The sequence below is a fragment of the Rhinolophus hipposideros genome (assembly GCF_964194185.1).
Source record: "Rhinolophus hipposideros genome assembly, chromosome: 17".
Lineage (NCBI taxonomy): Eukaryota > Metazoa > Chordata > Mammalia > Chiroptera > Rhinolophidae > Rhinolophus > Rhinolophus hipposideros.
In genome coordinates this window covers 56,273,270-56,300,787 of record NC_138063.1, presented here as the reverse complement: position 1 = coordinate 56,300,787, position 27,518 = coordinate 56,273,270, and the positions used below count along the sequence as shown (strand labels likewise).

Here is a 27,518-nt window from a genome sequence, read left to right as displayed (position 1 = left end):
TGTTTATTGACTACTTGCTGTATGCTAGGCACTATTCTAAGGTTCTCAGAGCTGGAATCCCCTTCACAAATCCCCATACTTGCTTGTTGTATACTTCCTGCCATGGGGAGCTCATTACCTCCTGAGACTACTCTGGCCTTTATGTGTACTTTGGTACACTTTTCCTATTCAGACCTCTCATTCTGGCCCACAGGCCTGCACAATCTGTGCTTGTTGACATCCCCTCCACAGGACAGGCTCCCACTCAGGCCTTGGCCCTCTCTGTACTCTCTGTGTCCAGTGCTTTCCCCTCAGTGGCAGCTGTAGTTGGTCTTATGACGGTCCCTGCTTTGTTCTGCACATGTCACAAGCATTAGCTCACTGAGTCCTCACAATAGCCTTGGAACATGTAGGCCCCAATCTGCATTTGACAGAGGGGGAAACTGAGGCCCAGAAAGCCTGCATGAACAGAGCTAGTGAGTGAGGCTCTGGGTGCACACCCAGGCAGTGCCTCAGTCCCACTCTTACCTGCCTGGAGATGCCAGCAGCCACAAGCTGGCTTTCCCCTCATCTTCTCTCCATGTGCCTGGTATTATAATGGCCGGGTGTCCTCTCTGCCCCACAAGGCCATCAACTCTTTCAGGTGTTATGTCATGGGCTAGGGGAAAAGAGCTAACAGCAGCGTAACAGTAGCTCCTGATGTGTGCTAGGCCAAATACAGTAATTCATGTAAAACTCCGAACAAATCCATGAGGTAGGCATCAGTTCCAATTTTACAGAAGAGGAAATGAGGCACAGAGCATCTAAGCATGTTCTCCATGGTCACACAACTAGTAAGAGGCAGAGCCGGGAGTTCACCTTGGGCTGTCTGCCTACCCCTCCTCCCAGACTCAGGACCTCTCTCCAGCCCCCTCTGCAAGCCTCCCACGCGGGGTGTCCTGCTAAAGTGTTTAGAGGACCTTCAGGTGCGTCTCGTTTTCAGGGTGGCAACCCTGCACAGTTGCTTGCTTCCCCACGTTGGGAACTCTTCACTCCAAGGCCGCCTCTCTTCTTCCTGCTGTCCCTGGTGAGCAGTTTCCTCTTCCTCCTATCAGGCCAGCTCTGGCACTGTGTCCTGTGTCGCCCCCCTTCCCCCATGAATCTTTGTGTGATGAATGCTGTCCCTCCCCGCATCTCCCCCACCCCCGTTGTCACTTGTACAGATAACCAGCCTCTACTTCCTTCTGCTCTTGATTCTGAACCCAGTGTTCCTTCTTGTGACGTGGTTCTGGCACCCTTGATGGGGCTGAAACCAGACTTTCCCTATGCCAAGCTAATTGTCTGGGAAGTGGCTATATGCCTTCCTTCCTAGAAGTTTCCTTGCTTCACTCTCAGATATAGGCCTCCTTTGTTCCCTGCAGCAGAACATCCTGTTCCAGAATAGTCAAGCCATTCTGTCTAGAAAGAATCCCCTCCTGCTACAATTAATATCAATGTTAACTTTCAGCAGCCCTCTGTGGCAGGTACTCTTGTCATCCCCAGTGGACAAAGGAAGCCTAGAAAAGGGGAGGTGCAGGCCTGAGGCCACGGAGACAGGAGGTGGCAGGGACAGGATTCAAGTCCAGTGGTCCCGCTGCTGACCTGCTCTCTTGGCCCTTGTCACTGCTGCCTCTACTCAATACGGCATTCTCTGACCCCATCTCCACAGTCAGCGGTCCCCAAGTGTGGCTGGGCAGTCTGTGCACTGTACAACTCTAGGGGGTGCCATTCCCATTGCAGTCCTTGAGACTTGACTATTTACAATCATGGCTTTTTGGCTGATGGAAGGGATGCCTTCGCACAAAGGTACTGTGTGTGCCAGTGGTGGTGCTGATGTTACAGGCTGCTCAGGAGAGTCACCTGGATCCCTGTGCTTTCCTGTCCTGCACTTCAGCAGCATGAATCAGAGTAATGACCCCCACACTCCAGGACCTCACCAGGGGCCAGGCCCTATGCTAAGCTCCTTGCAGGTAAAAAGAGCTCACAATTGTTGGATGAGTGCCATGTACCAAGCACTGCTGTAAACATTTGCTGCCTTGGGTGGCCGGTTGACTCAGTTGATTAGAGTGCCGTGCTCATAAGGTCTCTGGTTCGATTCCCACATGGGCCAGTGAGCTGTGCCCTCCACAACTAGATAGAAAACAATGACTGACTTGGAGTTGATGGGTCCTGGAAAAACACACTGTTCCCCCAAATTCCCCAAAAACATTTAAAAAAAAGAAAAAAAGATAACAGTATATTAAAAAAAAAAAAAACTTAAATAATAAAACAAAAAATCATTTGTTGCCTTTACAGTCCTCTGAGGCAAATCTGCCAATTCCCTGTCTCCAGGTGGGGAAACTGAGCCTCAGAGAACATGGAGACTTGCCCAAGTCGCTAGTTAGTACATGGCAGAGCTCACTACCTACAGAGGTGGCATCTCAGCCACTTGGCCCCTCCCCCCTGTGTTCCCCAGGCCTCTCCAATGGCTACTCTTTGAAACAATGTGGATTAGCGTGTGAGGCAAGAATCTACTGAGGGTTCTGTTCCCTGGGATGGACCCCTTGGGCCATAGGGCCCTGAGGCAGCAGGAAGGGGTCTTGCAGGTGGGGACAATATCTTCTCAGGCCTGGCTCTCCTTTGGTGTCCCCACGATGGGAGGGCTGCTGTGGCCCTTGTGTTACCGCCTTTGGCCTCTGAAAAAAGTTCTGGTAAGTAGATAAAAATCCCAAGGTTTTCATTGGATGAGTGAGAAAACCGAGGCCTAGGATGGTTTTCAAGTTTGCTCAGGACAACACAGGGCTCCTGGTGGGGCAGGGAGCTGAGTATATCCTACTGTCCCTTGGCTGTGTGACCCTGGCAAGCCCTTTGTCCTTTTTGAGCCCTTGCTGTGGTATTGTCAGTCTGACAGGGCTGACCTTGGCTCTCCAGAAGGTACAGGTGCCCCCAGTGCCTGGTGTCTGGAAGGCTCTGGCACTGCTGGTGGCATTTTCTATAGTTTTCTACTGGCCCCTTCTTTGGGCAGGCCCAAATGCTTAGAAGATATATGTCCAACTCCAGCTGGGGGCAGGTGGCCCTGGCCAGGAAACACAGATCCAGGCTCTGACTGCCAGGGCATGTGTATGTTCACGTAGGGACATGTGCATACCTGTGTGTGATGTGTGCATGTGCATGCATGTGTGCATGAGTGGAGTGGGTACACATGTACACGTGCAACTGTGTACATGTATGTGCACTAACCCATGTTCATGACCTGTACATATAAGTGGCATGTGTATACGTGTGTGTGTGCATGTGTGCCTATGTGTGTGAGTGTGTGGATACATGTGGGTGCATGCATGCACTGGGACTTGAGAGGATTGTTTCTGTGATGGCTCTCTATCCCCTTGTGGGTACTGGCTATGTCTGTTCTTTCATGTGAAGGCACTTACTGGGCACCTACCATGCACCAGGCAGACATGTCTTTCCTCATGGAGTTGATGGTCTAGTGGCACAGATTGACACTCATCAAAAAGTTGAAAACGAATTTAAAATTGCAACACCAATAGAGGGGCCAGGAAAGAGAGGTGCATTGTGCTGTGGGAGCCTAGAATGGGATGCAGTCTTGGAGGGCTTTCCTGAGGAAGTGACATTTGAGCTGGGCTCTAAGGGTTGGGTGGGAGGAAGCAAGGAGAGGAGGTGAGGGAAGAACATTCTGGATAGTGGGAACTGTATATGCAAATGTCCTGTGGCAAGAGGGACCAAGGACAGGTCAGTGTAGGTGGAGCACAGAGAGGAGAGTACGCGTATGGAGGCAGTGGGGTCTCATTGCCAGGACCATGGTCATGGGGTGGAGAGAGCCTTAAATCCCTGAAATCAGTGAGAGCTGTCTGAGCCCTGTGGTCCAGCTGAGTCCTTACCTCTCTTATTAGCATCTGCTCCTTTCCAGTGGCCTCTGGGCTGTGGGAGCCCTTTCTCTTGGGCAGGCTCAGGCCAAGAGAGGGAGGTGGCAGGGGAACCATTTAAACTCTCAGAAGTACCTCCCAGGGGTGTGGTTTTATTTGGGGAAATCTTAGGGGGCCTAGCTTTCAGGAATGTAGAGTCCAGGAGTGGGATGGGGCTCAAGTCTGAGACACCTCTCCTGGGCCTCAGTTTCCTCCTCTTGTTGGGCTTCCATAGAAGCCCCTGCAGATTTCCATAGAAGCCCCAAGTTCTGATCTAAGGGGGGAAGCATGAGGCACAACTTCAATCAGGGCCAGGGTGATCCCACTGCACCTGGGGGTGGGTAGGAGGCAAGGGGGGGACAGTAAGTCAGGACTCTAGTAGACTTGCGAAACTGTCCCAATACTTACCAGCTGCTGCTCTCAGCTCTCAGGCTCAGATGCATGAGATTTGCCCCCGCTGTGCTAGCAAAGCCTTTTATTTGCAATTCTTGCCATCCCAGAGGGGCGGCCGGGACACGGGGGAGGGGGACTTGGGGCAGTGGGTTTTGGGCAGTGGATTCAGAAGTACTTTGATAGTTGAAGCACCGCAGGCCGCCCTGCCAGGCCAGTGGAGTCCGGGGGATCTGCGGCAGGCCTGGCGTGGGGGTGCGGGGCGGGTGGGGTAGGCCGGTCTCACTGATCGCGGTGTTCTGTAGGTTCTCGCGCTCCGACGAGCTGTCTCGGCACCGGCGCTCACACTCGGGCGTGAAGCCCTACCAGTGCCCTGTGTGCGAGAAGAAGTTCGCACGGAGCGACCACCTGTCCAAGCACATCAAGGTGCACCGTTTCCCCCGCAGCAGCCGCTCAGTACGCGCCGCCAACTGAGCCCCGCCCCCGTCCCGCCCCCCAGCCGGATCGCCCTGATATTTTGTAGCAATAATTTATTTGCCTCCTTCAGAGGGACGTGACAATGTTATCAACCAACCTTCTGAAGCCCAGGACATGTGGGAAGAGGGGATCTGGCCTGGGAGGCAAGAACCCAGAGCCTCCCACCTGCTGCCTTTCCTGGGGAGACCCAACCCCCGACCTGGAGGCGGGCTGTCGTGCCTTAACGCCTTGGTGCCTTCCAGCATGCCCGTCTCTGCTGCAGCCGCTGGGGGGGCGGGGGGGCTGGCCCTTCTCCCACTGGGCTCCCAGCCTGGGCCAGGGCCAGGGCCAGCAGTAGTTCTTCATTGCCCAGGAAGACGAAATGTGCAGTTTTGAAATGCCAGTTCCCAGAGGAAGCCGCACAGGAAAAAAGGAAGTAGGCCGAAAGTCCTGGGCTGCACTGTGGCGTGAGGGTAGCTTTGTCCGCGGTGCGTCGCCAAGCCTGACTACCAGAAGGTATGGGCCCGGGGTGCTAAGGGGTACAGGACCTGGCCTCCGTGTAGCTGTGGGATTGGGGTGAAAAGACCCCTTTCTGGGGGGCCGGCAGTGCATGTGCTTGAGTTAAGTGTACAGGACGGGCAGACAGATGCAGGCTAACTCTGGATCATCTGTGCCCAGGGTGGCTCATCCTTTCATCCTGTTTCCAGACAAATCCAGACACTAGCCTCCAGGGTCACCTTTGGGAGGAGAGGGGCGCAGGCTGCAATGCATGTAGAAGAACCAGATAGAGCCCCCAGTCCTGATTTAGAAATGCATTCCTCATTTGTCTAGAAATTAATATCAAATGAACTAGCTTGTTTTGACAGGTTTATTTCACATCCTATGAATGTATGTAAATAAACTGTACATAAGTACATCTACATAAAATATCTTTTAATAACATATCAGCATTTGTGTAAATTTGAAATTTTAAAAATCTATAAAGTGGTGTATATATGTTACAATTATGTATATTTTCTTTGGTTCTTCATAAGAATATATTTACTTTGCCAATAAAAAGAAAAAATAACTCTAACTTTATGACATTCATGTGCTGTTTTCCTCTGCTCTGCCAGGAAATAGGGGCTATTTGGGGGGCCGAGTCTCAGGGGACCTTGATTTGTACCTGGAAGTATACAAAGGTGCCTTTGGGATCAAACCTCTGGCCAAGCGGTGCAGGGTTCCCAAACAGCCTCACTTCTAGGCCACCTGCTGTTTTTCTGCTTATTCCAATTTCCTGGAGGGCCAGGAGCTTCCTCTCGTCTTCTCTGCACAACCCCAAATCCAACCCCTATCTCGGTGTCGCCTAAGGGAAGCCACCGTGGGCCAAGCCAGGCCCACAGGGATCACTACTCTTATGATTTACTGTTGGAGACCCTTACTTGGCAGTTTGTACTTTCTACCCTCTGTGCAATCCATCAGGCATTTATTGTGCATCCACTGTATACACTGTGTTTGGGTGGGAGGGCAAATCATTTCTCCTCCTTCTCTTCCCTATGGCATATTACTTCCCACTTGCACAGCTGATGGTGAATGGATTAGAGTCTTTACCAGGCTGAGGCAAGATTCAGGGGGCTGGTGTATGGAGTTCAGCCACTGCCTTCACCCTCCCCAGCTGCTCAGAGCTCCGGGGAGACAAAGCCTCCCAAACTACCCCAGAAGCTTGAGGTCTCTTTGAGCACTTGCACAATTAGGGTTTGGACCCATCCACATGTTCTGGGCAGTCTGGGATCTGGGGACAGTGGGGACCAGAGAGCAAGGAGAGGCCATGAGCTATCAAGATGGGCAGGAAGGCCAGACTCAGTGGCTGTAGTTCTCCTGTCACGTGAAGTAGGAGTGGGGACCTTTCAGAGGTAGTTCTCTTCCCAGGAGCCTGATATAAGTCAAGACAAGTATTTCTCAGTGACTCCCCTCAGAGACTGGCCCTGGTCCTGGGGAAAGGACTTGGCCTTGTGACCTCTGCCCTTTGCCCCTGATGGGATGTACCTTCTTTGGCCAAACATGCTCTAGGGAAGTGAGGCATTGATTTCCAGGTGCATCAATATAACCTTTCTTCATCCATAAACAAGCAATACATCTCAGATAAGAGGGACACTAGAGGTCAGGACAGTCATTTTGGAGAGGCCTGTGAGCACATGTGTCCATGATGCAGGGCACTGACCGGGTTGCCACTCCCCTCATCTCAGTGGATGTCCACACCAGCCCACTTTCTCTGAGCCTGCTGCCCCAGCTGACCCTATGTCCAGGCCAAGGCTAAGCTGGCCTGTGTGTGGTGGGGTGGTCTAAGTCATCACCCTCAGTCTGGCTCCAGACTCCTCACCTTGTCATGTACTGGGTGGGTAGCACAGCACAGTGATCAGGGCGTGGAAGGATGGGCCCTGAGTGAAGGGGACTGCCTTTTGATCCTTGCTTCCCCCTCTTTGGGGGGTTTATTAAACCTCTCTGGATTTGAGCTTCTTCACCCTGCAGAATGGGGTTGAAAGTCCCCAGGTTGCAGCTTGGTGATGAAGGGTAAGTGAGAGTGCATGTGTGACTTTGAACAGCAGAAAGGACCCTTTCCAGGGTGTGAGCCTGCCTCCAGGCCAGATGGAGAGCCTGGAAAGGCAGCGCTTCTGGTCTTCTGCTGTAGCCAGTGCTACCACAGCAGGACCCATGGGAGCATTGGGAGTTCTGTTAAGGTGCTTGGCTTGTCTCTTGCCTCTGGGAGCCCCCCATGCCACCACCTTTGCCACCCTTTGTCACTGCTGTGGCTGGAAGAAGAGTGTTTGTCTTGGCTTGCCAGCCAAGAAAGCAGGTGATGTTAGCCAATGTGTCCACAATTATTTGTAATAGGGGAGGAGTCTAGAAAGTTGCTGAACAGAAATCTGGCCTTAATCCCCTAATGCCTTGCCTTGCACGATACCCCTTCCCAAAAGCCCACAGAGGAGAGGGAAGTACCATTTATTGAGCACTATATCAGGCAGAGTATCAGTTAGGCTGCCATAACAAAGAAACCCCCAAACACTGGCTTACACGAGGTACAAGTTGTTTTTTGGTGTGTGCGTGTGTGTGTGTGTTTTTTTTTCTATTTAAACAGTCTAAAAGTAAGCAGTCAAGGCTGATATGGTGGCTCCAGCGTGGGGCACCTGGGTATTGGTCCGAGATGGCTCACCAGGATACTGGGCCAGCTTGTGGAAAGCTGGTGAGGGGCCATGTATTCCTACCCTCCCTGCAAGGGCATGGGCTGGGATTTGCACAGTTCTGTGTACTCATGTCCCATTGGCCAGAACTTAGTCACATGGCCTCATCTAGTGCAAGGAAAGCTGGAAAATGCAGTCTTAATCTGGAAGGTTATGGGCACAGCTAAAATTTGGGAGTTGTATTATAGGAGTAAAGGGGGAGAGTAGGAGTTGAGTTCACTGCAAGAATACCTGGTGCCATGCACGCAGCATGCCGTTCACTTCCCAGAGCCTGGCAGATCAGCACCTGCGCAGCATACATAAGTCATGGTGGAGCCAGGTGGGTTTAGCTGATATGGCTTTGTCCCCATTCTCAGAATGGGTGTCACTGGAGGCTTCTAGGATCCACTGCAGGGTATCATGAAGGGAAACACTGGGAACAGAGGTGCTACAACACTTTGGCTGACAAGCCAAGGCTGCAAATGACAGAATCCCAACTCACACAGACAAAAGTAGACAAAATCCCTTATAATCACCAGTGTCTACTCTTGAATAAGGTCCGGAATCTCTACAAAGTACCATGGGAGTTAGTGGTACAAGTGCAGAAAGACCTGGGGTCAGGCCTTTTAGGGAACTGTAAATTTTCTTATGCTCTTTCAGTTCTGAGTATCAAAGGACTGGGCAGTGGGTATAGGGAGAAACTGCTGGGAATGGGCTTGTTAACCTGCACAACTGTCGATGTGATGAGGGACTTGGAACATCACATAAGGGGACGAAACATGGGGACAAGGTCAGTCCTCTCTGTGACAAACACCATGTCTGAATAGGCCTTGCTTTATTTGAAGTTAGGCAAAGATGACCAACACCATGGGGGCTCTTAAAAGACTGCAGATGGAGGCAAAGGGAGCAGCACTCAGAAGACTCAAAGAAACTGCACACCTGAGTGATCCACTGCAAGACCCAGAAAGGCATCTTCAGAAATTTCCTGTTACCTTCGACAGGTCAAAAAATTCCTTGTACTTCTGGAAGTCCACAAAGGGGGCCCCGGCTGAAATAGAGCGACAGGACAGGGCACAGAGAAAGAGACAGAAGGGATGAAGCAATATCACAAGAGAACAAAATCTGCAACAGCAGAATTAAAATCTGTCTTGGAGACAGCAAGGAGGAGAAAGTGGGGCAAGCTTCCGAGTGCTGCTGTGGAGGACAAGCTCATGAATCTTCCAGAATCTAGCTGGGAAGGAAGGATGAAAATGGGATAGATAGGTATGCAGGGCAGAAAATATAAAACCAGTAGCTGAATACTGGAGTTTCTGGATCAGACTCTAGAACAAATAACATATACTAATACTGTACATAACATATATACTAATATGTAACACATACACTATACTAATACATAACATATATAACATACTTATATGTAACATATAACACTAATGTGTGGCATATATAACATACTAATACATAACATATACAAATATAATTAATACAATGATATATAACTAAATAATATATATAACTATATACACACATACGTAAGTGGAGGACTGGGCAAATACACTACCTGTGGAGGGCAGGAGAGCATAGCGGGTGGGTCTTGGAGGCAGAAAATTGGAATCGAGCCCATATGAGCATGTTATACTCTCTGAACTTCAGGGTCCTTATATAGAACCTCAGGGTCTTTATGTGACTACGTTGATCCCCCAGGCTGTGCGAAGATAGAGTAAGTTCACATATTTAAAATAGCAGATCCACTGAATTATGGACAAGAGCAACAAGTGATGAGGCAGAAAGGAGATAAATGCAAAAAAAAACAAATAAATGCAATTCCTCCCAGTAGGAATGTATTTGAGATAAAGACTTGGAAGCTCAGACACAGCTCATACCTCATGAGGTCAGGCCTACACAGGAAGGGGCACCTGTGGGGCCTTGCAAGAAGGAGCCCCTCATGGGGTGAGGTCTGAACCCTCAGACCAAGTAACCTTCCAACCACCATTGGTCCTTCTGCATCTTGGCTCATCTGCTCTAACTCGGAGCCCTGCAGGCACAAGGACACACTGGCATCACCGTCCCTGCCTGTTCCCAACATCTGGTTCTGTGAACTGGGCCTCGACTCTGAGTTGAGCTAATATTGAAAAATACAAAAAGAGATTTCCGGTCAAGAGGGAAGAGTAGGTAAACATTGTGCTTGCCTCCTCTCCTGACCACATCAAAATTACAACTGAACTACAGAGCAACCATCATTGAGAATGGCCTGAAGTGTAGTTGAACAGAAGTCCTATAACTGAGGACATACAGAAGAAGCCACATCGAGAATAGTAGGAGGGACAGAGATGGGGGTTGGTCTGGTCCCACACTTGCATGTGTTGGTTGAAAATAGGGAGAGATGTCTCGGCTGCAGGGGTCCCCCGTGAGCAGCAAGGGGTCCCAGCCCCACACTAGGCTCCCTATCCCAGGGTTTCAGTGCTGGGGAGGGAAGTCCCCATAACTTCTGGCTGTGAAAACCAGCAGAGAATGTGGCTGAGTGAGACAGCAGACTGCTGGAGTCCCAGGCATTTCTCTTAAAGGGCCCGCACACAAACTTACTCACCGATGTACTCACTCACTCTGAGCTCCAGTGCTGGGGCAGCAGCTTGAAGGGAGCTGGGCACATATGGGAAGGAACTGAATTGTCTGATCACAAGGCAAGGGCTGGAGGGGCAGCTTTCTCTCAGATAGAAGTTCTGGCAGAAGTCATTGTTCCTTTGTTGGGCCCTCCCCCCATCCAGTCTGCATATGCACGAGGCTGCCGTATCTGAGACTCCAGTGGCCTGGTTAACACGATTCACCCCACCCTACCCAACTCATGGGCCCACCCCAGCTGCTTCCAGTGGATTTCCCATACAAATGGCCTGTATTGGCTCATGCTACAAACTTTCCTAAAATCTCTCAAAGGTTCACAAACCCCAAACAAGTGGCATCTGGCTTCAGCATGCCCTGTACCTCTTGCTAAGCGGCTCCAAGCCTGGCACTGGCAACAGCCAGCCTCAGTTCACAACTTAGCCTCTGGCAGGCACCTCCAAGCCCAGCACAGGTGGCGGCCATCTGCGGATTGATCTGAGGCTCATTTCAGGTGGCCCTGGGCAGGGCATAGACTATAGCTAAATTTGGCCTGTGGTGGGGCCCCTCCCAGGAGGCCCAAAGGCTGGCACACCAGAGCACCACCCAGCTGTCTTCACAGATGACACACCCAAGAGGCAGATTGGGCAAGCCCCAGAGTCCTGCTAGAGTGAATTCTGTTCTGTAGGGTCAGCCCCTGCACAACAGCTCTTTTACTATAGTCACAGCCAGTCCTCACAATCAATCAGCCTGAGGGTTGATATCTCCCATTGACATGCCTACAGCAGCCAAGGCTCTACTACAACAGTAAGGCACACACAATCATACAAGGGACACTTCTGTAGCACCCAGCTCAGGTGACCAGGGAAACTGCACCACTGGGCCCCACACACCTACTACATAAGACCACTATACTAAGACCGGGAGACATAGCAGCTCTACCTAATGCATAGAGAGGAACACAGTGAGGCAGCCAAATGAGGAGACAAAGCAACATGTTTCAAGTGAAAGAAGAGAACAAGTTCTAGAAAAAAAATGAAACAAAATTGAGACAAGCAATCTACCAGATATAGAATTCAAAACATAGGTTATAAGGGTGTTCAGTGATCTCAGTGAGAACTTCAACATAACAGTAAGAAACATAAGAATGGAGATAGAAAACATAAAAAAGAACCAGTCAGAAATGAAGGATACAATAACTGAAATAAACAATACATCAGAGGGTATCAACAACAGATTAAATGAAGCAGAGGATCAAATCAAGATTTAGAAAATAAGGTAACAGAAAATACCCAATCAGAGAGGAAAAAGGAAAAAGAATCCAAAAAAATGAGGATAGTTTAAGGGGCCTCTGGTATAACATCAAGTGTAACAACATTCACATCATAGGATTACCAGAAGGAGAAGAGAGAGAGCAAGGAATTAAAAACGTGTTTGAAGAAATAATGATGGAAAACTTCCCTGACCTGGTGAAGGAAATAGACATATAAGAACAGGAAGTGCAGAGAGTCCCATATAAGATGAACCCAAAGAGGCCCACACCAGGACACATCATAATCAGAATACTAAAAGTTAAAGACAAAGAGAAACTCTTAAAAGCAGTAAGAGAAAAGCAGTTTGTTACCTACAAGGGAGCTCCCAGAAGACTGTCAGCTGATTTCTCAATAGAAACTTTGCAGGCCAGAGAGATTGGCACAAAATATTCAAAGTGATGAAAAGCAAAGGCCTACAACCAAGAATACTCCACACAACAAAGCTATCATTTAGAATTGAAGGACAGATAAAGAGCTTCCAAGATAAGAAAAAGCGAAAGGAGTTCATTACCATCAAATCAGTATTACAAGGAATGTTGGAGGGGCTGCTTTAAGATGAAAAGAAAAGGATAAAAATATAAGTAATAAAATGGCAATCACTACATATCTAAAAATAATTACTTTAAATGTAAATAGGTTAAATACTCCAATCAAAAGACAGGGTGTACCAATACGACCCTGAAACAAAGCATCAAACTGCACAGTAGAAGTCTGTCAAGCAAGCAAGACTCTTAAATATGAGGTCTGCCAATTAAGTTCGCGAAATTGCCACTGTGCCCTTACATTGGCAGCACTGTACAAACAGCTTGGTAAGGTTTCATAACCTTGGTATCAGTGACTCACAGCTGTGTTCGTGTCAACATGTGTTGGTGTCTTGCTGAGTGGCATTCATTATTGTTGTTGCGTGTTTTTGTGTGCTATGGTGAGAATGTCTGAGCTTGAATTAGAGCAATGAACAAACATTACATTTCTTGCTAAACTTCTCAAGAGTGGATGTGCAATCAGGGACATGTTAGTCCAAGTTTATGGGGATAATGCCATGAAGAAAACAGCAGTGTGGACATTTTAATTATATTAATTCTTCCTATCCATGAACATGGAATGTGTTTCCATCTATTTATGTCTTCTTTCATTTCTTTCTTCAGTGTTGTATAATTTTCTGAGTACAGATCCTTTACATCTTTGGTTAGATTTATTCCCAGATATTTTATAGTCTTTGGAGCAATTGTAAATGGAATTGTTTTTTTAATTTCTCCTTCTGCTATTTTATCATTGGTATATACAAATGCAACTGATTTCCGAATATTAATTTTATATCCTGCTACTTTACTAAATTCATCTATCAGTTCTAATAGTTTCTTGGTGGAGTCTTTAGGGTTCTCTATAGGCATCTACCCGGAGAAATCCAAAACTCCAATTCAAAAATCTGTATGCACTCCTATGTTTATTGCAGCACTTTACACAATAGCCAAGATATGGAAACAACCAAAATGCCTATCGGTAGATGACTGGATTAAGAAGCTGTGGTACATTTATACAATGGAGTATTACGCAGCCATAAAGAAGAAAGAAATCTTATCATTTGCAGCAACATGGATGGATCTAGAGAACATTATGTTAAGTGAAATAAGTCAGAAAGAGAAAGACAAGTACCATATGATCTCACTTATATATGGAATCTAAAGAAAAGACTATGTGAATGAACTAATCAGAGTCAGTTTTGGGGACGCAGAGAAAAAACCGAGAGTGGTTAGATGGGTGTGTGGGAGGGGGTTGGGGATAAGGGGAAAGGTGAAGGGATTTGGAAGCAGCTGGTAACCACAAGATGGCCTCAGGGTTTTCTTTTGAAAATTAATTTGGGGAAGGTATTCTATAATGTTGTAAAGATTTTGTTGGGTATCCGATGGACATGCGTCCTATTTGGGAGACCACCTCAGGGATACTGTGGATACCTGATCATGGCATTGTACATCAGAAGCTAAACATTAATGAATGCCAACTATAATTTTATATATATAATGTGATGGTTCAGTGTGAGGTCGGAGGGATAGTGGATGGGGGGAGGGGGGTTCACAGTATGAGGGATATAAATGATGAACGTCTAAGTATTACCTTGTTTTGTACACCTGAAACTAATAAATAAATTAATTAATAAAAAAAAAAAAGAAAGAAAACAGCAGTGTACAAATGGATTAAACCTTTTTCTAAGGGGAGAGAATGTGTCACTGATGAAGAGAGGTCAGCGCAGCCAGTAACGAGCAGAACTGACGAAAACATTGCAAAAATTCATCAAATTGTGCGTCAAAATCTTCGGCTGACTGTGAGAAGCATAGCAGACTAAGTAAATGTCAATAGAGAAACATTAGGAAAATCTTAACAGAAAAATCTTGGCATGAGAAAGGTGTGTGCAAAAATGGTCCCAAAAGAACTCACCGATGAACAAAAGCAAAGGAGAGTCGAAGTTCACCAAGACCTTTTGGAGAGGCAAGACGATGTTTTGGGCTGTGTTATCACTGGTGATGAAACATGGGTGTACCAATACGACCCTGAAACAAAGCATCAAAGTGCATAATGGAAGTCAGTCAATTCACGACCAAAAAATTTCCATCAGTCCAAATCAAGAATCAAAACGATGTTGCTAATCTGTTTTGATATCAAGGGGATTAATATTCATTATGAATTTGTACCAACTGAGCAAGCAGTTTACCAAGTTTACTATTTGGAAGTGCTGAAAAGGCTATGTCAAAAAGTTAGATGAAAATGACCTGAACTTTTTGCCAACAATTCATGGCTCTTGCATTACGACAATGCACCAGCTCACACGTCACTGTCTGTGACAGAGTTTTTAGTCAGTAAACAAATAACTGTATTGGAACACCCTCCCTACTTATCTGATCTGACCCCAATGACTTCTTTCTTTACCTAAAGATAAAGAAATATTGAAAGGAAGACATTTTGATGACACTCAGGACATCAAGTATAATACAACACCAGATCTGATGGCCATTCCAGAAAAAGAGTTCCCAAATTGCCTTGAAGGGTGGACTAGGCACTGGCGTCAGTCCTTTGCTTCCCAAGGGGAGTACTTCGAAAATGACCATAGTGATATTCAGCAATGAGGTATGTGGCACTTTTCTAGGATAAGTTCGCGAACCTAATTGTTAGACCTCGTATGTTGCCTACCAGAGGCTCACTTCAAATTGAAAGACACACATAGCCTGAAAGTAAAGGGATGGATACAAATATTTCATGAAAATGGAAGCAAAAGATAAAAACTGGGGTAATAACACTTAGACAAAATAGAGTTTAAATCAAAGTCTCTTGAGCTGGCCCTTCATTCTTCTTATCTCTCATTCAGGTGACTCATGTCTCTGCTGTAATCTTTTTATGATTACCTCAAAACAAATAATAAATAAAAGTAAATAAAATAAAAGTAAACAACAGAAAACAAGAGACAAAGAAGGACCCAATAATCCCAATTTTGGTTATTTATCTGAAGAAACCCAAAATCCTACTTTGAGGGGATGTGTGCATCCATTTGTTCATTACAGCATTGTTTATAATGGCCAAGATGTGGAGGCAGTCTGGGTGTCCATTAATGGATGAATGGATAAAGAGTAGGTGGTACATATATACAATGGAATATTGCTTGGCCATGGAAGGGAATGGGTTCTTGCCATCTGTGGTGGCATCGATGGATGTGGAGGATATTGTGCTGAGTGGAGTATATCCGATAGAGGAAGATGGATGCAATGTGATTTCACTTATATGTGGAATCTAAAGAACAAAACACATGAACAAACAAAAACAGGAACAAACTCATAGAGAACATTTTGAGGGTTGCCTGATGGGGTGGGGTTGTGGAGATGGGTGAAGAAGGGGGAGGGATTAAGAAGTACAAATTGGTAATTAAGAAATAGTCATGGGGATGTAAAGTATAGCATAGGGAATATAGTCAATAATATTATAATATCTATGTATGGCGTCAGATGGGCACTAGATTTATCAGGGTGATCATCTTGTAAGTAATATAAATGCCTAATCACTATGTTGTACACCTAAAACTAATATAATATTATATGCTAACTGTAATTGAAAAAAATTTTTAAATATTTTAAAAAAGAAAAAGAAAAAAAACAAGTGCAGTCTCAGGACGAGATGGTGCTGGTACTGGCGAGGAGAGGCATGGCCAAAGCTCTCCTCAAAAGATTACAGCAGAGACTCGAGCCACCTGAATGAGAGATGAGAAGAATGAAGGGCCAACTCAGGAGCAGGGCAGTCAGAGCTGGAAATATATCACTATAAGAGTGAAAATACATTTATGTAGGCATGAGTTTAAAGAATGGCAAATGGGTTTAAAAATGTAAATGCAAATGCCAAATATTGTAACCCAAAGAGAAGAAAGGTTTGCCATGTGCAAGTAATAACATAATACCAGTCAGGCTCTAAAACCTCAGGTTGTGCAAATAGACAAGAAGTTGTGCAAAAGCTTGAAACTCCTCTCCTAGGACCTGCCTTTTCCCAGAGAAGACTTTGACCTTTAAAAGAACAATTTTGACCAGTCACATTTTTTGATATCTGATTTTATATTTCCCTCTTCCATGAGAAGTCTCTGTCTTGTGCACAAAATGAAGAAATGAGGCTGGATACCTCATTTCTATGGGGTAAATTGGCAACTGATTGTACAGCTGTCCCCAGAAGGCTCAGCTGGAAAGAGTCATGAGGCCAAATGTTTGGTCCTACCACAAAGTGGTGGAGGGTACTCCTCATCCCGCTGCAACCCTGGACAAAAAGTGGACACTCACACTGGCTTGGGGCTACTGGCAGGGCAAGTAAGTAGATAACTTCCCCCTCATAGGACGCCCAGGACCCACGAATGCACCATACGGAGGAGTTCTGGGCCCCTCTATATGTGTCAAGCTTGAGGGAGGACTTGTGGGTGGTGACATGGTGAGTGGTGGGATTCCTTTTCTCCCCAACTCCCAACCATCCTGAGCTGGTGGATCTTACTAGAAATCTGGGTACACAGCTAGAAATTCATGGCCCTCCCTGGGCTGAGGGCTACTGGCATCCTAGTATCATATCATTGGACATGTTTTCCAGGTAGCAAGGATGCCTTTCAGCACCTCAGCAGGCTCTGCTTTCTCCCACAGCACCTAGTTCTCACACTTGACCTCTCTACTTGTCCTGTGAGCGCAGCCCTCTGGCAAGAACCACCGTGTTTCCCCAAAAATAAGACCTAGCCGGACCATCAGCTCTAATGTGTCTTTTGAAGCAAAAATTAATATAAGACCCGGTCTTATTTTACCATAATATAAGACTAGGTATTATATAATATAAGACCCGGTCTTATATAATACAATATAGGAGGCATGGTACAGAGAGACGTTCTTCTCTCCAGGAAGTTAGTAAGAAAATTTAGAGACTGTCTCTGAGCTAAAGAAGGTTTCTGAAGCTGCTCAATGCCAACACCCCACTCTTCCCTCTTCTCCAACTGCCCTACTGTACGCTTTACTTTTTTGTCTGGACTTATGTAATACAATATAAAACCAGGTCTTATATTAATTTTTGCTCCAAAAGATGCATTAGAGCTGATGGTCCGGCTAGGTCTTATTTTCAGGGAAATAGGGCATCTGTGCCACTTTTATTGAAGGTTTTCAGGGTCCCAGGGCCCCAATGGTTTTTGTGGAAATAATAAAATAATATAATTGTAATATTTACTAAGTATGGATGGAAAAGGGGCCACAAGTTATACCTGATAAGCTCAGGAGACTGAAAATAACCACATAGGATGACATGAACAAAAGTATTCCTAACTAAGGTAGGCCATGGTGGGAAGTCACATCTTTAGCCTGTAGCTTTTTTGATAAAGGTCAATCTTTACCTTAAGTGAGCCTGTCTGTTGTCTTTTTGCATCTAGGATAACATGCCCTTAGAATGGCAGTAATCCCTTTTTCTAGACCGGAGCAGGAAATTACAGAATCCCACATTGTTATTCTTGTCCTCTGATCACCATCTTTAGGTGCTGTAAAAAGTGAACTATTAACTATCCTGTACCCGCTTATGTAGAAGCACCTGTCTTTTCCATTTACTTTTATCCAATCCCAGAGATTTCCTTGCTTTGTTTTCTCCCACCCCCTTAATCTACCATTAATAAATTTCATGTAACCCTCCTCCTTTGATTCTATGTATAAAATAAGCTGCAAACCACCATTTTCTGGAGCATTTTCTCAACCCACTGAGATTTTGCTTCCTGGCAATTGTCATCAGTTTGGCTCAAATAAACTCATAAGCTTTCTCTTAGGCTGGATGTTTTTCATCGACATTACTTGCCATAGTCAGCAGGATTCCAAAGAAGCCCACCCAGGGACACTCCGCAGACCTGGATTTGGTGCTAGGTACCAGGAAAGGCTCATTGTGCTCCACCTGCTCCCTGCTTCGCATCAGGTGAACTTGGGTGAGTTTTTCTTAGAATTCCGGACCTCCCCGTTTTAAGACAGAAGATCCTGACTTTATTTGAGCTGTTTTTTTAAAAAAACATTAAGTATTAAGGGTTGAAATAAACCAGGTTAAGGACAAGAGTTAAGATAACTCAGGGACAGGAGAAAAAAATCGATGGCTGGTTTTAATTTTGGCTTTTCAATTGGAATTATTTACTGTGAGTCTGAAAAAAACTTTGCTGGATTAATGAGAGTCGGAACTTGTCCAACTCTGAAGATAAGGGGCATTTACTCCCTCCAGCTCAAATCTTGGGTATTCTTAGGTGACTAAAAATATATATGGAGGTATTTGAGGGTACTTCTCAAAATGTGCATTGGCCCCATAGGGATTTCCAACACAACTGTAATTAAATATTTTACTCGTCTGGGGACGCGCACATAAAGGCTGGTTACCTTGCGCTCTGAGTGCTCATGGTTGTACTAGATAGCTGGGGACAGAAACTGAGGCACGTAAGAGGGTTGCAGCAACTCTGGAGGTTACAGCCCCTTGGAGCTCAGCCCATAAGCAGCACACTTCAGGCCACTGCACAATATCACTAGGTATTTGTTCAGACTGCTGATCTCAAAAGAAAACTAAAAATTAACATGGGAAATCGTGCCTCAAATGCTGACAAGCTCTCGGCCCCCAGCCCCATTAATAGTCCTGCAGATATACAGCTCCTACGGAGCCTTTACTTGCAAGTACTTACAGACATGGAAAGATTTAACTAGAAGTGATATCAGCTTAAGATGGCCAAAATGGAGCTCTTTCGACATCTAAATGTTTTGTGTGCACCATTAGAAAAAGTCGGCCTCAATAGTTTAGTGGTTACAAGAGGGTAAGGGGGGTGGGGAGAGGGAGATTAGGGTAAGGGGGATCAAATATATGGTGATGGAAGAAGAACTGACTCTGGGTGGTAAACACACAATGGGATTTATACGTGATGTAATACAGAATTGTACACCTGAAATTATGTAATTTCATTAACAATTGTCACCCCAATAAATAAATTAAAAAAGAAAAAAAAAAGAAAAAGTCGGCCTAAAAATCAAACTGAATGAAATGGGAGGCTTACCTCAACTGGCAAATAGAAGCCTCTGACATGGTACAGAGAGACGTTCTTCTCTCCAGGAAGTTAGTAAGAAAATCTAGACTGTCTCTGAACTAAAGAAGGTTTCTGAAGCTGCTCAATGCCAACACCCTACTCTTCCCTCTTCTCCAACTGCCCCATTGTACACTTTACTTTTTTGTCTGGACTTATTCTCCTTTCCTCTACCTCTCTCTTCTCCACCTCTATTGCAGCTCCCTTTAGAAAAAAGCTGGTTTCAGGCAGAGGGGTATCAGCAAGTGTATACAAACAGGACTAAGGAATCTCCTAAAGATTCCCCCAACCCTCTCTAGGACCCTGATGAGTTTACAAAGGAATTTGAATTAACTATTAGAACATATAATCCTGAATTTTCTGATTTATTCCAATTAATGCACTGGTTTCTGAGAGCAAAGCAACAGAATTATTAAAGGTTTGCTAGGGAAACTCCTGTAGAGGAATCTGCTTTTATTGTAAAAAGTGTGTCACCTTAAGGATTGTAGAAAACTAAAATTGAATTTAGAAAAAGAAAAGAAACAGAAGCAAGCATAGGACTGCTTCAAGGACTATGAGGGCATTTCCCCTTCTCACTAACACTGGGGCACCTTCATCTGTTAACACCACCCGAGTAAGATGCCCTCTCCTTTGGAGTAAAGCTTCTGTACGAATGGTAGGGATATACAATGTCTGTTTAAGTCAGAACCTATTTCTCTTCAGCTAGGAAATGTTAAGGGGCAACATCTATTTTTACCACTCTGATCTGCCCCAAGTCACCTGATAGTGTGAGACTTTTTAACCAATAATGCTCATACTGGGTGAAATGTATTTAGAATAAATGAATCAGATTGAGAAAATAATTATTTTAAGATAAACCACATGAGAGGAAACTCGTCTTGAGACCGACTGAATGTTGCAGGATGTTCCAGTACAACTTTAGGCTTTACCCAGTACAGAGATTGGCCAGATTAAGTCAGCCCCTTTTATTAAAATAACTATTGATAATACTTTGCCTCTACATAATATTTGCCAATATCTTTTGAGGCCTGATGCACTAGCTGGAATTGGCTCGTTATATAAGATTACCTTTAAAAGGGGGCTTATAGTTCCATGTTTGAGCACCTGTAATTCTCCTATCCTTCCAGTAAGGAAACCCAGTGGGAAAGGATGGAGATTTGTACAGGATCTCAGAGCTATAAATAGATATCATGTGGTCCCAAATCCACATACCGTATTATCAGCTATTCCTGTGTGTATTGCCAATATTTTTCAGTGATAGATTTATGGAGTGCTTTTTCAGCATTCCTGTGGAAAAAACAAACAAACAAATAAAACAAACAAACATAAAAAAGGAAATACTTCTTTGCTTTTCCACCTGGGAAGATCAGAGTTTACTTGGACAGTAATGCATGTCCCAGGGGTGTACAGAGTCCCACCTATTTCTCTGAGATGCTAAAAGCTGACGTGAATGATGTTGAACTTCCCAGAAATTCTACTCTAATCCAATATGTGGGTGATTTACTCTTGTGCTCTAGGACATAATACTGTGTTTCCCCGAAAATAAGACCTAGCTGGACAATCAGCTCTAATGTGTCTTTTGGAGCAAAAATTAATATAAGCCCTGTCTTATATAAGACTCGGTCTTATATTATAGTAAAATAAGACCTGCTATTATATTATGTTATTATACTATATTAAAGACCGGGTCTTATATTAGAGTGAAATAAGACTGGGTCTTATATTAATATTTGTTCCAAAAGACGCATTAGAGCTGATTGGCTAGATCTTATTTTTGGGAAAACACGGTAGATTCCTAAGAGGACACAACTTACCTATTACAATAGCTAGTCATAAAAGACATAGGATCTCAAAGGACAAGCTTTGATTCTGTTTACACCACATAAAATGCCTTGGTTATCTCATATCTAAAGATAGGCTACTAATTAACCGTGAAAGACTGAGAGGAATAATATCCTTTCCTCTTCCAAGAACACAAACAAAAACAGCTTAAAGGATTCCTGGGTCTGGCTAGATGCTGTCTCAATTAGGTTCCAAATTTTTCATTAAGGCCCAGCCTCTATATATCTTATTAAAATCAGATCTATCTGATCCAATTCAATGGAACCCTGAAGGGAAACAACCTGAAGCAGCTCTAGACAATTAAGCTCAGTAGTTAAGGGGCACTCTCCCTGCAGGACAGCCATCTCTGCTACAGTCATGTTATGCAAACAAACAGAAGAGATAGTTATAGGCACTCCTCTATTTACTCATTCTGTTGAATCTCTGCTGAGAACTCTCATCACACTCAACACTTCTGTCAGTGGACTGGCTTCTTATAAAGCACTCTTGCTTTCTGCACCTAATGTTACTTTAAGTCAGTAACAGTCTTAACCCAGCAACTTTATTACCCTCTTTACAGGATGAAGACATCCACAGTTATGTTTTGCTTACTGATCACTCTCTTGTTTCTAGGAATGATTTATAGAAAACCCTTATTGATAATGCGGACTCTTACCTGAAAGATGAACTGGGACATTACCAAGTTGGATATGGAATAACTTCCATGGTAAACATAAATTAAAGTTTCTTATTTACTTGAATAAGATCGGCCCAACAAGCTGAATTAATTGATCTAACAGAAGCTTGTAAATGAGCCAAAGATCAAATAGGCAATATTTATACTGATACTTGCTATATCTTTGGTGTAGCTCACAACTTCAAAATGTTATAGAAGTGAGGCTTCTTAACTTCCTCATGGCAGCCCAGAAGAAAGGAAAACAGTTTGCAGAATTTAAAATATATGTCATACAGCAACTGAAACAATTGGCAATTATCAAAATTCCAGGACATTCTAAGGCTGACACCATGGAAGCAAAATAAAATAATTTAGCTGATACTGCAGCTAGACCAGCAACAATAAACCGCCAAATTATGCAGACTTGAGAATGTTTTTTCTCCCTTTTAAATCAATAAAAGATTCTCTTTTATAGTTCCAATGGACAGCTGCAGTAGAAGAAAAGAAAATATAGCAACAAAAGGGGGAAACTTTATTTAAACCCAAACAGATATAGCTTAGCATATACATGAGCTAATTGCACTGGGGTATTGAAAAGATGATTTCATGGAGTAAAGAATATTGGATACCTTTTCCTACTGTAGCTCATAAAGTGTATAGCAGATGTTCTATCTGTCCAAAATGTAATCCTGAAAAAACACTCCATGGGTCCCAAGGATATTTCCCACTTCATTTAGGTCCGTTTGAGGTATGGTACTTGGATTTTATCCCAATGCCAACCATTTCAGGATAGAAATATGTGTTCATTATGATTTGTATGTTGTTTCACTGGGTTGAGACATTCCCTTGCAGGAGAGCAACAGCTTTAATGGTAAATAAGTTATTTAAAATATAATAATCCCCAACTGGAGAATTCCCTGTGAGTTGCATAGTGACAGAGGGAGTCATTTCACTGGGCCAATAATTCAATCTATTTGTAATATTTCGCCTATTTTACAGCATTTTCATTATGTTTATCACCCCAGTCCTCTGGATTGGTAGAATGTACAAATGGTACAATTAAAACTCAACTATGTAAATTTTCAGAAGATTTTAATCTCCCTTGGCCAAAAGCTCTCTGTATGAGTGCTTCTCAACCTGAAATATACTCCTTTTGTTAAACACAGGCTTTTTCCTCATTAGTCATTGTTCACCCTATGCAAAGTGACATATGAACCAACCTTACTAAAAGGAGACATTCTACTTTATTATCAAGGACTTATCTTAAAGAAATTAATAAATTAGTAACTGATTCACTTCAGTGTGCTTTTGGGAGACAAGGACTTCAAAGACCACGACTCACAACCAGGAAATTTTGTCCATTGAACAAGACATCAATTAAAGACTTTCTAATCTTGTCAGAAGAGACCTATCAGCGGATACCAGAGACTCCTTGAGGATGAGAAGCCACCGACATCAGGATTAGACAGCTATTCCAAGACATCGAGAATGCCTACATAATTGATATTGAACTTAAAATAACCATTTGTTTGATTGTCTTTACCTGTCTGCTAATAATGTTAGTAATAATGATAGTTATACTTGTTCTTTAGGCTTTTCTCAAACCCTATACTTATATAGCGCAACTGTTAATAATTGCTAAAGTTATATAAGATAACTTTTATATTATCAAGAATACTATCTTCATGGTTTTGAAATTTAGAAGGAATGTTATTGTAGAAGGAAGAAAAGAGATGTGTTGTGTTTTTGAGAGAAGTTAAAAGGAAATAGTTTGTCCTATAAGCTGATTATTTCTGAATGAGGAAAAGGAGACAAACTGAGAAGGACAAGTGAAGTTGTAGAAGTTAGTGGAAAAGAAATATTAAGAAAGAAATTTTATACATAAATATTAGAACTCAATTATGCTTACCCCCTAACTCAACAAAGACTACTAACTATATTAATTCAGATAGAAGCTGAAGTGGATATATATATATCCCTCTATAATGGCTGCTGAAGTACACAAAATTTATTTATGAAACCCTTACTGTCCTCCTGGTAGAAATTTTTAGGTAGTAATTGTAATTTACACCATTGTGTTCTTACAGCCTTGGCCCCTATTAAAACTTAAAGTTACAGTTCCCAGTAATACAACTAGCAGAAATAAGATTAATGAATGACACTTGATTGCTGGTGAGTTGACAAGCCGTATTAAATCAAAAAGGTGAATGGTTATGTCTCCAATCTATATGGAATTCTCAGTTCACCCAATCCTGGTCTATCATATCCACCCCAACAAACAACAGTAAATGGTATATGTGAAGGGGACGTTTTTGTTGGGAGGGGTTAGAAAATGTTTCTGTCATACTAACTGATTTCTATCGTAATAACACTAGGTTTACAGTAAATGCTATAAGAATATGGTGTAATATTGAAATCATAGGCAAATTAACTTTTCCTAAGGTTAATGAAACCTATATTAACACTGATACTGAAAATCCAATGTATTGGAAAGTTGAACTTAATCCTCCCCATGAAGTTATTTCTATGGAAACTAATTGGCCAGAAGAAAAATTAGAACTTCTATGTCATGAAATAATAGAGAGTCTTAATTCATCTGGCCAAACTTATCATAAAGTAGAAATAGCAGTAGACGAGGGAAGAAAACATAGTATTAGCTTACTAAAAAAAATTATGATAATGCATATAAAGGGTTCTTTGGTTGGTTAGGATTTTTGCTTTCCTTAAACTCATACTTGGCTAATAGTGGATCTTTTCTGCTCTTAATCGGTGTTACTAGTTTAATACTATTGCTCTTGGTATTAGTTTGTAAATGTTATACTCGATACAAAAAGCAACATAAGACAGAGGAAAAAACTTGGATCATAATAGCTCAAAGATTAAAAATAATCCAGAATTAAGATCACAAAGTTTTTGCAACACTGGTGCTAACCTTTTTTAATATCACAGGTATTATTCATTACGAATTTGTACCAACCGAACAGTTAACCAAGTTTACTATTCGGAAGTGCTGAAAAGGCTGTGTGAAAAAGCTAGACGACCTGAACTTTTCACCAACAATTCATGGCTTTTATATCAAGACAATGCACCAGCTCATATAGCACTGCCTGTGAGGGAGTTTTTAGCTAGTAAACAAATAACTTATTGAAACACCCTCTCAACTCACCTGATCTGGCCCCCAATGACTTTTTTTAATTAAATTTATTGGGGTGACAATTCTTAGTGAAATTACATAGATTTCAGGTGTACAATTCTGTATTACATCATCTATAAATCCCATTGTGTGTCCACCACCCAGACTCAGTTCTCCTTCCATCACCATATATTGGATCCCCTTAACCCTCATCTCCCTCCCCCACCCCCTTAACCTCTAGTAACCACTAAACTATTGTCTGTGTCTATGAGTTCTTGATTCTCATTTGTTTGTCTTGTTCTTTTGTTGTTCTTGGTTTATATATCACATATCAGAGAAATCATAGGGTTCTCTGGTATTTCTGTCTGACTTTTTTCGCTTAGCATTATACTCTCAAGATCCATCCATGTTGTCACAAATGTTCCTATATCATTTTTTCTTACAGCCGAATAGTATTCCATTGTGCATATATACCACAACTTCTTTATCCATTCATCTATCGAAGGACATTTTGGTTGTTTCCATGTCTTGGCCACCGTAAACAAAGCTGCAATGAACATTGGAGCACACGTGTCTTTATGTATAAATGTTTTCAAATTTTTGGGGTAGATACCCAGGAGAGGGATTGCTGGGTCATATGGTAATTCTATTCGTAATTTTTTGAGGAACCTCCACACTGCCTTCCATAGCGGCTGCACCAGTCTTCATTCCCACCAACAGTGTATGAGGGTTCCTTTTTCTCCACAGCCTCTCCAACACTTGTTACTATTTGTCTTGTTGATGACAGCCATTCTGACTGGGGTGAGGTGACATCTCATTGTAGTTTTTATTTGCATTTCTCTGATGATTAGTGATGTTGAACATTTTTTCATATGTCTATTTGCCATTTGTATGTCCTCTTTGGAGAAATGTCTCTTCAGGTCCTCTGCCCATTTTTCAATTGGGTTGTTTGTTTTTTTGTTGTTGAGCTTCATGAGTTCTTTGTATATTTTGGATATTAGCCCCTTATCGGAGGCACTGTTTGAAAAAATCTTCTCCCATTCAGTTGGTTGCCTCTTTATTTTACAATGGTTTCTTTTGCTGTGCAGAAGCTTTTAAGTTTCATTTAGTCCCATTTGTTTATTTTAGCTTTTACTTCCATTTTCTTTGGAGTCAAATTCATAAAATGCTCTTTGAAGCGAAGGTCCATAAGTTTAGTACCTATGTTTTTATCTATGCAGTTAATTGTTTCAGGTCTTATGCTTAACTCTTCGATCCATTTTGAATTAATTTTGGTACTTGGTGACAGATAGCAGTCCAGTTTCGTTCTTTTGCACGTGACTATCCAATTCTCCCAGCACCGTGTATTGGAGAGGCTGTCTTTCCTCCATTGTATGTTTTTAGCTTTTTGTCAAAAATTATCTGTCCATATTTATGTGGTTTTATTTCTGGGTTTTCAATTCTATTCCATTGGTCTATGTGTCTGTTTTTCTGCCAATACCATGCTGTTTGATTATTGTAGCCTTGCAGTACAAGCTAAAATCAGGGAGTGTGATACCTCCAGCATTGTTCTTTATTCTTAAGATTGCTTTGGCTATTCGGGATCTTTTGTGGTTCCAAACAAATCTGATGATTTTTTGTTCTATTTCTTTTAAAAATGTTATTGGGATTTTGATGGGGATTGCATTAAATTTGTATATTGCTTTGGGTATTATGGCCATTTTGACAATGTTGATTCTTCCAATCCATGAGCATGGAATGTCTTTCCATTTCTTTTTGTCTTCTTCAATTTCTTTCAAAAATGTCTTATAGTTTTCACCATATAAATCCTTTACATCCTTGGTTAAGTTTATTCCTAGGTATTTTATTCTTTTTGGTGCAATTGCAAAGGAAATTTTTTTTTCTGTTTTTTTTTTTTTCTGAGATTTCAGCACTTATTTTTTTAAATAAAAATGTATTGGGGTGACAATGGTCAAGAAAAGTACATAGGTTTCAAGTGTACAATTCTATAATACATCATCTACATGTTGCATTATGTGTTCATCACCCAGTCAGTTCTCCTTTCATCACCATATATTTCACCCCGTTTACCCTCTTGTACCATCCCCCCCACCCCCTTACCCTCTGGTAACCACTAAACTGTTGTCTGTGTCTAAGAGTTTGTTTCTTTCTTTGTTTGTTTTGTTACTTTGTTGCTTTTAGTTTTATACACCACATGTGAGTGAAGTCATATGGTTTTCTACTTTTTCTGTCTTACTTTTTTCACTTTGCATAATAATCTCAAGATCCATCCATGTTGTTGCAAATGGCCGTATTTCATCTCTTCTTATGGCAGAGTAGTATTTTTTTATGTGTATATATACCACATCTTCTTTATCTAGTCATCTTTCGAAGGACAGCAAGTCTTGTGCACTGTAAATAATGCTGTCATGAACATCGTAGTGCATATACCTTTACAGATAGGTGTTTTCAGA

General features: G+C 43.1%; 1 protein-coding gene across 3 annotated transcripts in view; it reads left to right on the top strand.

The window, feature by feature from the left end:
• KLF15 (KLF transcription factor 15) overlaps positions 1–27,518 on the top strand; it is a 57,721-nt gene that overhangs the window by 8,427 nt on the left and 21,776 nt on the right. Inside the window, exon 3 of one of the 3 annotated variants that reach the window (XM_081078633.1) lies at positions 4,595–5,829. The exons of the other annotated variants lie outside the window; for them this stretch is intronic. Coding sequence (XP_080934759.1) covers positions 4,595–4,763 — 169 coding nt within the window. The 3' untranslated portion in view covers positions 4,764–5,829. Of the gene's footprint in view, positions 1–4,594; positions 5,830–27,518 lie in introns of those variants that run through there. 3 annotated transcript variants of the gene reach the window in all.